This window comes from Xiphophorus maculatus, chromosome 15, assembly GCF_002775205.1.
Source record: "Xiphophorus maculatus strain JP 163 A chromosome 15, X_maculatus-5.0-male, whole genome shotgun sequence".
In the NCBI taxonomy this organism is placed as follows: Eukaryota; Metazoa; Chordata; class Actinopteri; order Cyprinodontiformes; family Poeciliidae; genus Xiphophorus; species Xiphophorus maculatus.
The window spans coordinates 4,698,763-4,711,143 of record NC_036457.1 but is presented as its reverse complement, the minus strand read 5'-3'; the positions used below and the strand labels follow the sequence as shown (position 1 = coordinate 4,711,143).

The 12,381-nt window shown below is 38.8% G+C and overlaps 2 protein-coding genes across 2 annotated transcripts; one reads left to right on the top strand and one right to left on the bottom strand.

Annotated features, from left to right (window-relative positions):
* The first annotated feature begins 6 nt into the window (after nt 1-6).
* On the top strand, nt 7-2,348 carry LOC102222838 (basic leucine zipper transcriptional factor ATF-like 3). Its single transcript, XM_005816895.2, has 4 exons — nt 7-952; nt 1,024-1,128; nt 1,442-1,486; nt 2,030-2,348. The coding sequence occupies exons 1-4, from the start codon at nt 887-889 to the stop codon at nt 2,159-2,161; spliced, it is 348 nt and encodes a 115-aa protein (XP_005816952.1). The 5' UTR covers nt 7-886; the 3' UTR covers nt 2,162-2,348.
* Nucleotides 2,349-8,524: 6,176 nt separating this feature from the next.
* atf3 (activating transcription factor 3) lies at nt 8,525-12,014 on the bottom strand. Its single transcript, XM_023347267.1, has 4 exons — nt 11,908-12,014; nt 10,562-10,796; nt 10,381-10,488; nt 8,525-9,913 (listed from the first exon to the last, which is right to left on the bottom strand). Exons 2-4 carry the CDS (start codon nt 10,793-10,795, stop codon nt 9,626-9,628), a joined length of 630 nt encoding a protein of 209 aa, XP_023203035.1. The 5' UTR covers nt 10,796; nt 11,908-12,014; the 3' UTR covers nt 8,525-9,625.
* Between the last annotated feature and the right edge of the window lie 367 nt (nt 12,015-12,381).

Genomic DNA, 12,381 nt, shown 5'->3' with positions numbered 1-12,381 from the left:
AATCCCAGTTTTTTTTTTACGTTCCTCATGTTTGTTTATGAAAGTCAAAAATAAAAATGTTTTCTGCGTCATGGTGAAGCTGAATGGTTCGTTCAGCTGATTATCAACAGTGGTTAGCACAACGTTAGCATTAGTAAAATATAATTAAAAAATTATATTTAAAAAAAGTTTTAATTGTTCTGAATTTTAAAAAGATGCAGATTTTCTATATTTAATTAGGGTGAAATTTTATTGAAAATAAATCTTCACACAACAGAAACACTGACAGCTGCAGCAATTATTAGTTTCTACAGAATCTGGTGACTTTTACTGAAAACTTTCCTTAAGGAAACATTTTCCAAGACAAAAGAAATCCTGGTTTAATTGATCAGAAATTATTTTTTTTTTCACATTTACAAAAATTATTTTAAAAAGTAAAAACTGCAAAACTCTTAAGTTTGGTATAAATCTGATTATTTGTTTAAAGTGAATTTAAGTTGAACACTTTGACAGTTTCGAAAGATGTGACCAAAAGTTTGTGCACCCCTGAGTTGAAGCTCCAGGAAACTTTGCAGGTTTTTCAGTTTCTAATATTTAAACTTTTTAAACACTGATGTGGCAGAAAAAACATTTTCTTTGGTTTTCATCGTTTCTTCACGTTTAGATGAACTTCACTTCACAGGTTAATCTAAAATATCAGCCCGGTTCTGGAGTCCGGCTCGGATCTCTATAGACTTGCTGCAGTCTGGACCCGTCCCACCTGGGGTCAGAGGTCACCGTAGTCACCTGACTTCTGGAAACCGGAGTTTCTGCTAAGCGTGGGAAGTGAAAGGTGATGTGAAAGCGCTGCAGGTCCAGACTGCGCCGCGCCGCCTTCTGCTCCGGATCGCCGTTCCGAGCGCTCAACATGTCGGATCCGTCCAGCCAGCAGCAGCAGCCGGGCCGGGCCGCTCACCTGGGCGGTGGATGGACGGTAAGGTCGCCGTAGAAACGCACCGGGATGGTTCTGGGCCAGGAGGAGCTGACGGTCTCTGATTGGCTCAGGGTCTGAAGGACGAAGGCCGGAGGATGAAGAGGAGGGAGAAGAACCGAGTGGCCGCTCAGAAGAGCCGCAAGAGACAAACGCAGAGGGCCGACCAGCTGCACCAGGTCAGACTTTGACCTCTGACCTCTGAGACATGCAGGCCTCTGGCCGCTTTAGGACTCTTCCTGTCAGGACAGGAAGCAGATTCACATGGCCGAGAAAAATGAATGCAACTGCTTCTCAACGCCAAAAACAAGAATATTGAGGGAAAAAAACGCTCTATGATGCTCAGACGTTCAGCGGCCTAGTCAAAGTCAGATCTGTTTCCTCGTGTTTGCAGCCATTCAGATGTTATTTTTCTCAAAGCAGAATTAAAACCTCCAAGTTGAACATGTTTGATGTTTTTTACTGTAAACCAATAAATGTATCTGGTTTCAGGCCTGTGAGCTGCTGGAGCAAAGAAACAGGAAGCTGAAGAGAGAGGTACTTCCTGTTCGCCAACAAACTACTTCCTGTCTTCACTGAAATGTTTCATTTCTGCATTAATTATAAATAGTTGAACTAATCATTTATTCTGGCTGACAGGAAACATTTCTGTATAAAGACTAAATATTTATTTTTGTAAATTTACCAACATTTGAATAAAAAATATGCTTTAAAATTAACCAAAAGAATCAAATATTTTACATTTACAGTGTAAAATAGTAATATATATTATCAAATGATTTTAATATTTTATTTTTAAATGATATTTTCATGTATCAGTGTTATTTATTTATTATCTATTTCTCTATTATGATCTATTTATTGCATTGTTTTCTAAATCTTTTATTCAAGTATTACTATTACCTTTTGTTATTTATGATATTATTTATATATTTTATTTGGAAATTACTTTACTCATTTACTACTCTTGTTATTGATTTATGATTTCTTTATTTTATAATCTATTCTGACTTATTTGTCACTATTTTATCATTATTGACATTATGATGACGTATTTATTTCTGTGGTCTTTGTCTGCAGGTGGATTCTCTCTCTGAGGAGCAGAACTTCCTCTCTGAGGCTCTCAGGGCTCATGAACCTTTCTGTCCCATCATGCATTGCTCCTTCACCTCCCCCAGCCTGCAGCCTGACGCCGCGGCTCGCTCAGTCTGAGGTCAGTGACCTTTCACATCTGGATCCAGCTGCCAGATAATGAACTGACTTGCCGCCAGAGGGCGCCGTTTATCCTCCATCAGCTGCTTGCAGGCGGCGGGACTCTGCTGACCTCTAGTGGCGGCGAAGAGTCATCACACATCCAGGATTCTTTATTAATGTCATCAGAATGTATAAAAATAAATTAATTGATTAATAAAAAAATTATTGAATAAATAAGTTCCAGACATTTTTTTCTATTGAATCTAGGTTAATTTTTTTTGTTAAATATATTCATTTAAATCTCAATTTATAATTTTTAAAATAACATCTCACCATGTTGAGTTTTTTTTTAATTCAAATATGGTTATTTGAATAAAAAAAGTTATTAATAAATAATGGATTATATCCATTATTAATGGATATCATAAATTATTTATTTTTTAAAAATAATGATACATACAGTATAAGTAACATATAAGTCCATTATTAATGGATATCATCCATTATTAATATTCCAGTAAATGGAAATTCTTCATGTTGGTTTTTAATGAATAATTTAAATAAAAAAATGAAATATATGTGTTTTGTTGGTGAATCAGGATTTCTGTCTGAAAATTTTCAGTTTATTTCTGTAATCAATATTTATGTTTGCAAAATGTAATAATTGAAATCTTTATTTTATATTTTAATATAAAGCACCTGTAATAATAATTCGCTGCTGCTTCAGCAGTGATCATTTAAACAGGATTATTTCTATTTGTGTTTATTTTGTGAATAATTAGTCTGGTGTCTGTTGGATTTATTTAAATTTCCATTAACTCTGTGAGGGCGTACTTACTTTCACAGCATCATGATTTATCTTTTTGTGACATCAGTGACCAGAAGTTGGGAAGTTTCAGCAGAAACAGCAGTGAGTTTTTCTGTGTTGGCCTGAATGTGGAAACTGCAGAAACCCTGACGGGTCTCAGCAGTTCCGCCATACGGTAAGCCGTCTTACCATAAAATCAGCTTCCTCTGACCTTCTGTAGTTACATTCCACATATCTAAAAATGAGTTTCCCCTGATAAAAGATGGTGGAGCAGCCGCTCTATTTGCTGCTCTATGATCTAGAGGTGAGTTATGTTTTTTCATAGTTAACATTTTTAACTGAATAATCATAACCAGATATAATAAACATATATAAAAATGACCTTTACATGGAGTAATAAACATTTCCACATATCACCTCTGATGTCCACAGTTGCCATGACAATGGTTTGGGATTCCCCTCCGTTCTTACGTCACCGCGCTTTCTGATTGGCTACAGGCTGCGTTCTCGCTCCCAGTCAGTAAAAACCCACAGGATGAGATAATCAGACCAAGACAAAGTTGAATATGCCTGATTCTAGTTGGGCCATATTCAGCACACCACCACGTTACACAGCACACACTGCAGGACGCTGGAAGATTCTAGTAAAGAGAAAATCAGGGCAAAAAACAAACAACAAAAATAGGCTTATTTGACGGTTTTTGGATTCAGACCAGAATATTCTGGAATTTTTTTTTTTTCCTTTCCTTGTTTCCTTCCCTCCTCTCTCCTTCCTCCAGCTGAGTCTCCTTAACGCTTTCCGGTGAATTTTCCTCCTCAGACCGACGGTTCATCCGCTGAACGCCACAGGAAACCTGAGCTGAAACAGCCGAACATCTTACGCTTCCAGGAACCGCAGCTTTGACCCCAATCTGCATGAGGTGTCATGTTCTCTGCAGGTTGTGATGAAACTTCCTACTTCTACTTTCACTTTAAGAGAGAATCCGTTTCTGTGAAAAGCTTTAAAATGGAAAGACACCAAGTTACGCATGTAAAGGCTGCTGTTCGAGGAGCTACAGCGTCACAAATTACCAGCAATGATGACAGAAAAATTGGTCATTTTTCACCCATTTGATGGGTGAAACGTTATGATGTCATTCAGTCATTTATAAATATAATATTTTAAGCTTGTCCAGTAAACAGTTATCTACCTTGCTAGCTAAATATTACATTAGCTCGCTAAATATTGAGATAGCTAATGAAATATTTAGCTTGCTAAATTAATATTGAGTTTAAACTGTGACATTTATAAATTAATTAATAACATGATGAAAATAGGAGATTTATTTAAAAAAAAATACATATAATAAATAACAAAACGCAAAGAACATTTTTCCAAATCTTTTTTTTTTTTTTTTATTGCCCCACAAGGGGCCTTTCTTTTTGTTTGTGGGCTCTAGTGTCCCTTATTCAAAGTAGGCTGACAGGAAAAGTGGAGGGAAGACATGCGGTAAACGTCCGGGAGTCGAACCCGCGACACCTCTGAATGTGGGTCGCGCTAAACCCTCCACCACCAAATCAGTTTCTTTTAATAAAAAATTTATGAATCTAGCAGAAGCTGCTGGTTTGTCTGTCTGGTGAGTTTTTCTTTTGTTTTTCAAGAAAATCCAGACATTTTACTCAAGTAAGGGAAGAAATACTTCATAATAAAATTACAAGTACATCATAGTAATAGAAGTACAGCATACTCCTAAAAATATACTTTTTCTAAAAATGTACTCAAGTAAATGTAACTGAGTAAATAAAATACCAAAAGTTCCACTTACTTTGTATTTTGGTCCTTCTGATGTAATTTTTATTGATAACTTGATCAGTTACTCAGGACTTGAATGACTTTTAACCAAATACTTTTCACTCTCACTTGAGAAATGTATGTTTTACTTTTACTTGAGTGAAAATATTTGGAAGTAAAGCTGATGTTACTTAAGTATCGCTTTTGGAAACTCTGCCACCTCCAGCCCTACACAATTAAACAATATGACAGTCTGTTTATATTTAATATGAATAGTATTATTTTAAATAAAATAATATTCAATACAAGGTCAGGCTTGATGTCTTTAAGTTTCAATGTTTGCTTTGGTTGACCTTCCTCTTTTCAGATTAAAATTGCAGATTGTGTAAGAACCTTTTTGTCTGGATGAAATCCTCGCCACCATCTTCCTAAATAAAAATCCTTCTGGTTTTTCTCTCATTTTATTTTCATTTTTAAAAGTTAGAGAGCAGAGAGACCTTAAACTGTTTGATTCCAACCGTATTTTCTCAATTTTTCCGATTGTTTTCAGTGTTTTCAAAGCGTAGAAGAAGAGCGCCTGCTGTTCTTTGTGTCTGTGGGGCTCAGCACTGCCCCCTGTCTGTCACGCCCGGTACGTTTTGTTTCATTCTGCACATTTTTGCTGCGCATTTATGGATCAGAAAGACTAAACAAACCACTCACATTAACTAAATCTATTAGACAGACAGTGGAAAGTCAGTATATGTGAAATACGTGTAATAAACATGAATATTTGGCGATTTTAAGAGAATAGTGGGCAAACTCACTCAGTTTGTGTGACACAGCGCCCCCAGAGGCAGTGTTGTATAAAGTACTGAAATCTCAGAGTCAAGTAAAAGTATAAGTACCTCTCCAAAATATGACTTTGGTAAAAGTCGAAGTCACTGACTGAAATGTTACTTGAGTAAAAGTCTTAAAGTATCTGAAACTTCTTGTACTTAAGTATGGAAATTACTGTAAAAATGGATGTACTCAAGTAATGTAATGAAAAGTACAAGTAAAAAGTAAAACAAAGCAAATGCAGTTTGAATGACATTTTTTATATTTTGGTAAACTTGTCAAATACACTTAAAATAATGTACCCAACCAAGTGCAGGCAAAATTAAACCTGCTAATAGATATACCTGCAGGCATCATTTAGTTAAGAAAATTAGGTGCTTTACCTATAGCACAAGGTTAACTTAACCTGCTTTACAACTGAACCAGCTTCTTAGTATACCCTCCAGGACAGAAAATACAAAGTTTTTGTAAGCCTTAAGTTCAAGTAAGGTCAGTGCTGAAAATGAGAAAAATAAATAGTACAGAAAATGCGGCCAACATGAAGAAAAAGATCTGTTACGATTACTCTACTTCACAAATCAGTGAACCAGTCAATGCTACAGTCAGTAGGTGGTGCACACAACTGGTCATTATGCAAAAGAAAAAAAGAATTGGGAGGGAAATGCAGCTTATTGGCATCTGTAAACCTGGTTTTGAACTTGCATGCCTTTCCTATATTCGTTAAATTTAGTCTAAATTGCTATCGCTATGGCTTCTGTCCCCCCTTGAACAGAGGAGTCTAGGTAGCCTGCTACAGTCAACATTAGGCCTAATCTAAATACACCACGTATGGAACTGAAACAATGCCAAACAAAGTTCATTTATGGTCAACGTTTCACAATACAGTAGTGCCTAGTGACCAAGCTATAGTTACTGAAGCAGGAGGATTATAACCATTTCATAAGACGTTACCTCGATGTGTTTCTTCAAGTTGGACGGGGAGTTTTTGTAAGATAGAATTTCCACATCTTCGGGCAGGAATAACATAAACTGCATCTTTAACACCCACGAAAGAGTGTATTGTGTTTAAATAAGGCCATGGGCTCTCTTCACCAGCTGGTGGTTCCCCTGGAGCCGTGTCCGACGTAGTTGCAGTCGTTGTGGTCTCCGTCTCCTCCTCCATGTGGCTGCGGCTGATTGCGAGACTTGCTTTGTGTTTAATGGGAGAAGCGAAACAGGTGTATCCTATTGGTGGTGATGAACAAGCCCAGGCAAGTAGGCTACGGACTTTGTTCGGTAGCCTACTTGCTACTTGCTAATCAGTAGGTGGGATCAAAACACTTTGTTTCTCTCTCTCGCTTTTTTGTAACGAGTAACTAAACCACACATTGAAAATGTATCGGAGTAAAAGTACGCGATTAAGTTCGGAAATATAGTGAAGTAAAAGTGAAAGTCATCAAAAATTTTCATACTCGAGGAAAGTATGAAGTACTCCAAAATATACTTAAGTAAATTAGTGAAGTATTTTTACTTCGTTACTATACAACACTGCCCAGAGGTGAGGCACAGCACTGCACTGCCTCACGCATGTTATTTATTTCAACAAGTGAAATAAATATTTTACCACAAAAATATTGATTTTACCAATAAAGCAACAAATTTAAAGAAAAATCAAGTGGATAAAAACAGCTGAAACTCAGAGTTCCTCTGAATCCACCTGGTTCTACTTCATTAATAATAACTGACTATTGATGAATATTGACAATTTTGTTGATGGCATTTGACAAAATGTAATGTTTATGTTCCATAATTTATGACGCTGTTTTGTTTTTATGATGTAAAGAACTTTGAAGTGCCTTGTAAACATTTTAAAGTATAAAATATTAAAGTTCTACGTGGTTAATATTTCCTTTGTGGTCAGGATTTATATGTAGAACCTGGAAAATGAAAAGAAGGGAAGAATGAAGTGACAAATGAAATGCAGAGACTCGTTGAATCGCTCTGGTTTCATCATGTTAAGAAATGCAATGTGAATGTCGGCAGGAGTCAGACCTGTTGTGATGTCACTTCCTGTGAGAGACTTCAGCGGGTCTCCAGGTGTCTGTCTGCTCTGGTGCGGCTCGGTTCGGTTCTGGGGCTCCTGCGGGTCGCAGACAGCTGCAGACGGGTCCGGACTCGATCGTTGCTCACTTCCTCATGTTTGGGTTGGGAAATGTTTCTGTCATGCCTGACAGTTAATGAGTTTTTAATCTTCTCAGAAGAGACGTTTCATCATGTGTTAACATCCTGTTCATGTTTATCAGAATCCAAACAGAACCGAGAACAAAACGGTTTCTGTAAAGTTTCAGTGTTTTTCCCTCCAGGCCTCAAACTTCTCAGGTTTCAATAAAATAACCACAAAAATAGAAAAATCTGGAAAAATAATCCTTCCATTCACAAAACTTCATCTTTACAAAACAATTAAAAATAAATCTAAAAATTAATCAAAGGGCAGCTGGGAGTTCAGTAAGTTTGTCTGCTTCTTATTTCTGATCCTTTTCAAATTTTAAGATTATGGAGGCATAAAAAAATGTTTTTCCTTGTTTATATTTTATACTGCCATCATAAATAAAAATAAATAAAAATGGTAATCCAGTCAAAAGGCTTTTCAGTGCAGAGAAATTATTTTCTTTATTTTACTTTAAAATATATTTTTAGATCTTGCAACTAAAAATTAGATCATAAATCATTTCTTTAAATAAAGTCTTTTATAAAAATTAATTAGCTTAGATCTTAATCTGAATGTTTCTCTTTCAGAAAACTTTTTACCGTTTAGAATTAATGCTTAAATTTCCATTTTATTGTTTATTTTTAAATCAATTAGGAAATAGACTTCAATGTCATAATATTGAGCATGTTGAAGTAATGAGTTAATTTTTTAATTTTCAGGTTTTAGGTTTCATGTTCTGAACAATTTTCCTCTAATATTCAGAGCAAACTTTGGGTTAAAAATGACAACGACAAGTTTAATAATCCATGTTTTAATGTAAAAAAGTATCAAAAACAGAATTTAACAAAAGGGGAGGAGCAGCAGTGCAGTCGTACCTGAAACGTTACATTTTATTCAGACTGAAACGAAACGTTAAACCGAGGAGGAATGATCGCAAAAACACGAAAAACACAGACGACGTTACAAACATCGTCACACAAACGTAACCTGTCCTCATATTAGTAACTCCAGTTTTTCCCTTCAGTTAATTAGTGAAAGTAAGGAAATTATTTTGAGTTAAAATCTGGTTTTTGTAGATTTTTTCAGAATAAAACTTTCCTGTAAGGAACAAACCTGATGAAAAGTTCAAAGTGCAGAAAATGAAAGTTAGGCAGGAGATTATTACAAAATAAGGTTCAAACCCTGGGCTGAATAAATAAATATATTCAAAAAATAAACATTTTGTTCCGTCAGAAGAAGAGGCGTCTGTTGTTTACATGCAGCTAAAAACAAGAGAATAAAAAAAAATTAACACTTGAATTCGAGCAGCTTCATCTTTATGGAAAAATAACTTTAGATGTTTGTGTTGCAAAAGATGTAGCAGATTAAATTTCGGTTAATTTAAGGGAACAGCAGTGAGTCGTCTGCATAGAGAAATATTCCTCTGCATGCAAACAGATTTTACTGGACATAACTCTTCCTTTCTCATCAGCAAACATCCTGATTTATGTTTCAGAGGTTTATTCTCAAAACAAAAAGTACAAAATCTACAGCCAGTGCAGCTCCTGAGCGTTAAATAGCAGCAGTGATATCAGATCTACAGGACAAACAGTGTCGTTACAACGTCACATCATTCTCTGCTCCTCTAATAAATAATCTTTATGCATACAATAAACACACACATGTGGGAGTCACTCAGCCGCCTGCAGGGGGCGACAATCGCCTCCAAATCACTGGTACAAAACATAGACAAACGATAAAAACTGATGTTGGTTTGGTTTCAGTGCTTCGTGTCGGTTCTTGGCCCAGACTGTCTCAAAGTGTCGAACGTTAAATGAACCATAAAGTGTAACGGTGAAGCCGTCCAGCCGGCTGGAAGGTCAGAGTTCACTTCCTGCCGCAGGAAGCCGGCCGCCATCATAGGTGACCCGAACACTGAATGTCGTCCAGCGTCAGCGCGCCGCCGTCCAGCGGCGCCGCGGCGGAGGAGGACGAGGCGGTGAGGCCGTGGAGCTGGAAGGCGCTGTCCTTGATGTGCTGGATGAAGAGGTCGCGCTCGTCTTCGGGCGTCTGGCCGTTCTGAGCGCGGACGATGCAGGTGGGCCGGTGCAGGTTGAGCATGTAGACCAGCTGCTGCTTCTGCTGCTTCAGCTCCTCGATCTGCTGCTTCAGCTCCGCGTTGACGCTCTCCAGCTTCTCTGACTCCTGCAGCCAGGAGGCAACCGGCAATCAGTTATCGATTAATCGCCGAGAGGTCAAACCAAATGAACTCAATCGATCAAAATGAGGCCGAAACGATTAATCGATTATAGAATAATCGACTAGTTTATTAATGTTAACTAGATTAAACCAGGTGATCTGGTAACAGAACAAACATCCTGACGGTTTAATGAAACTGAACAAAAACATTTTGAATTACAGATAAAATAATTTTTTTGTAAATTTACTCTGCAGATTTTTTGCATCTTTCAAACTGTCACTAACCTGATGCTGCTGGGACTTTTAGGTAACAAAATGTTGATTTTCTTACTTAAAAACAAATTAAATTGTTTATTTCCATCTATTGATTTATTCCTCATGCTGTATAAAAATGGCTTAAATCAAAAATCTGCAGAATGTTCTAAATTTGTATTCGATGAATCGATTAATCGTTAGTTGCAGCAGGAGTTTACCTTCTGCAGACACTCGGTTTTCTCCTTCTTCTTGTTGCGACATTTCGCAGCAGCGATCTTGTTCCTCTCTCTCCTCCTCTTCCTCCTCTCGTGCTCCTCGGTCGTCAGCTGCAGGATGAGAAACGCCGTTAACCTTCAGGAACGCGGCAGCGGAGGCGGCGCCGCGCGGCCTTTAACTCACCTCTCTCTTGAGGCCGGTGCGGTCCGACCCGGAGCTGGCGCCGTCCGAGCTGACGTCAGCGCTCAGCCCGTTGGACCGCCGCTTGGCCTGGATGGCCGTCCGCAGCTCGTCCTTCACGATGGGCGAGTAGCTGGTGAAGTCGCCCAGCGTGAGCGAGCCGGGCGGCGAGAGGCAGGGGACGAGGGCGGAGCAGCTGATGTCGGCCAGAGAGAGACCTGAATGCTGCAGCATCATCCTGAGGAACCAGAGGAATCGGGTCAGAACACAGCAACATTAAATAAACCCAAACTCAGGCTCCTCCCCCCGCTGCAAAAACAACTAGCCAGGAGGCGGGACTTAGCGCTGTCAATCACAATCTTGTGTGGCGCTGCTAAATCATAGCATGTTGTGAATGCTAGGCTAGTTAGCATAGCCACTGATTTGCTGTTGCTTCTCCACAACTAGCCCATTTAGCGGCACATACATGAGGATGATTGACAGCGCCTAGCCCCGCCTCCAGGCTCTGATTAGATGTTTTCAGTGCAGCAGCTGTAACAACTCCATCTATTATCAGATTATCTATGAAACTGGATCAACAGGCTGGAAACAGTTTAGAAAAGTTACAAACTGAAACTTTAAGTCCAGCTGCCAGCCGGTTTCTGCCGAGTCATCGTGACTGGAGAGCAGAACTAAACAAAGTCTGGAGGTCAACAAGAAAATCAGCTGGAAGGACGACAGTCCAGTAAATCTCCAGAGGAGGAAGCAGGGAAAGCCGTCAGAGGGAATCATTGACAGGAAGTTTATTTTCAAAGAGGCGACAATATTTTACTATCCTGCAGCACTAAATAAGAAGAATTATATTTTATATTATATGAATTATTTTTTATTTCTTCCTGATTTTTGTTGTTATTTTCTTAAATTCTTTATTTACTCAAAGTGTTCATATTTCATTTTTATCCACATAGTTTTATGATTTAGCTACAGTTAGTCTGGTCTCTCTTTGGAATTATTTGTGACTTTAATAACAACAACAACAATAATAATAATAATAATAATAATAATTGTGTTGGTCTCAGTTTCTGCTGATCTCCAACTTGACTTAATTTCAGCAACAAGTCGGACCAGAAACAAAAATCTCAGTTAAAAATATAAAACAATAAAGATCATTTATTTATTCCGGATTACAACCCGCGCATTAAAAACCGCGCAGCTTCAGCTTTTGGTTTCTCTGCGCGCCGGGAAGCGAACCGGACCCGAACCGGGACCGGGACCGGAGCGCACCGGGAAGCCCGGCTTCTCCTCCCCGGGACAGAGCCTCCGTCAGCCCGCCCCCCCCCACCGGAAGCACTCCCCCCCCCTCTCCTTACCTGTTAAAGTTCCGAGGTTCTGGTTCTGGTTCTGGTTCTGGTTGAGCTGGACAAAATGAACCGCTGTTCCTTTCCCGCGGCGGCTTGCGCTTCTGCCGCTCCGGTTGCATCACCTGCTTATATAAGGCCCGGAGGGGGGCGGGGCCTGTGACGTCACGCCTTACTAAACAGAGAGCGAAAGAGATGAGGGAGGGGAGGGGGGATGACATCATCCTATTTATAGGACTCTGATTGTGTGATGATGCAACGCAGCTGATCGGTCATAACAGGAGCGGCTTCCCTCCTCTTCCTCCTCTTCCTCCTCTTCCTCCTCTCCTTCCCTCTTTTCTCTCTGTTTTTTGTCATCCATCCTCTGACCTAATTTCTAATCTTATTTTCATATTTTTAATCCGACTCAGAGTTTAACAATAATAGTAAATAAATAAACAAACCTGACTTTGACGTTTGTACAGCTCAGCGTCTCCCCGTTGCCAT

Excerpts from the sequence above, each read along its gene's own strand:
- LOC102222838 (XM_005816895.2), top strand. The coding sequence starts at position 887 with ATGTCGGATCCGTCCAGCCAGCAGCAGCAGCCGGGCCGGGCCGCTCAC. Across the intron at positions 1,129-1,441 it reads GGGCCGACCAGCTGCACCAG|GCCTGTGAGCTGCTGGAGCA; the intron begins GTCAGACTTTGA and ends ATCTGGTTTCAG. Across the intron at positions 1,487-2,029 it reads ACAGGAAGCTGAAGAGAGAG|GTGGATTCTCTCTCTGAGGA; the intron begins GTACTTCCTGTT and ends CTTTGTCTGCAG.
- atf3 (XM_023347267.1), bottom strand. The coding sequence starts at position 10,795 with ATGATGCTGCAGCATTCAGGTCTCTCTCTGGCCGACATCAGCTGCTCC. Across the intron at positions 10,489-10,561 it reads GCACCGGCCTCAAGAGAGAG|CTGACGACCGAGGAGCACGA; the intron begins GTGAGTTAAAGG and ends CTCATCCTGCAG. Across the intron at positions 9,914-10,380 it reads AAACCGAGTGTCTGCAGAAG|GAGTCAGAGAAGCTGGAGAG; the intron begins GTAAACTCCTGC and ends TCCTGGCTGCAG.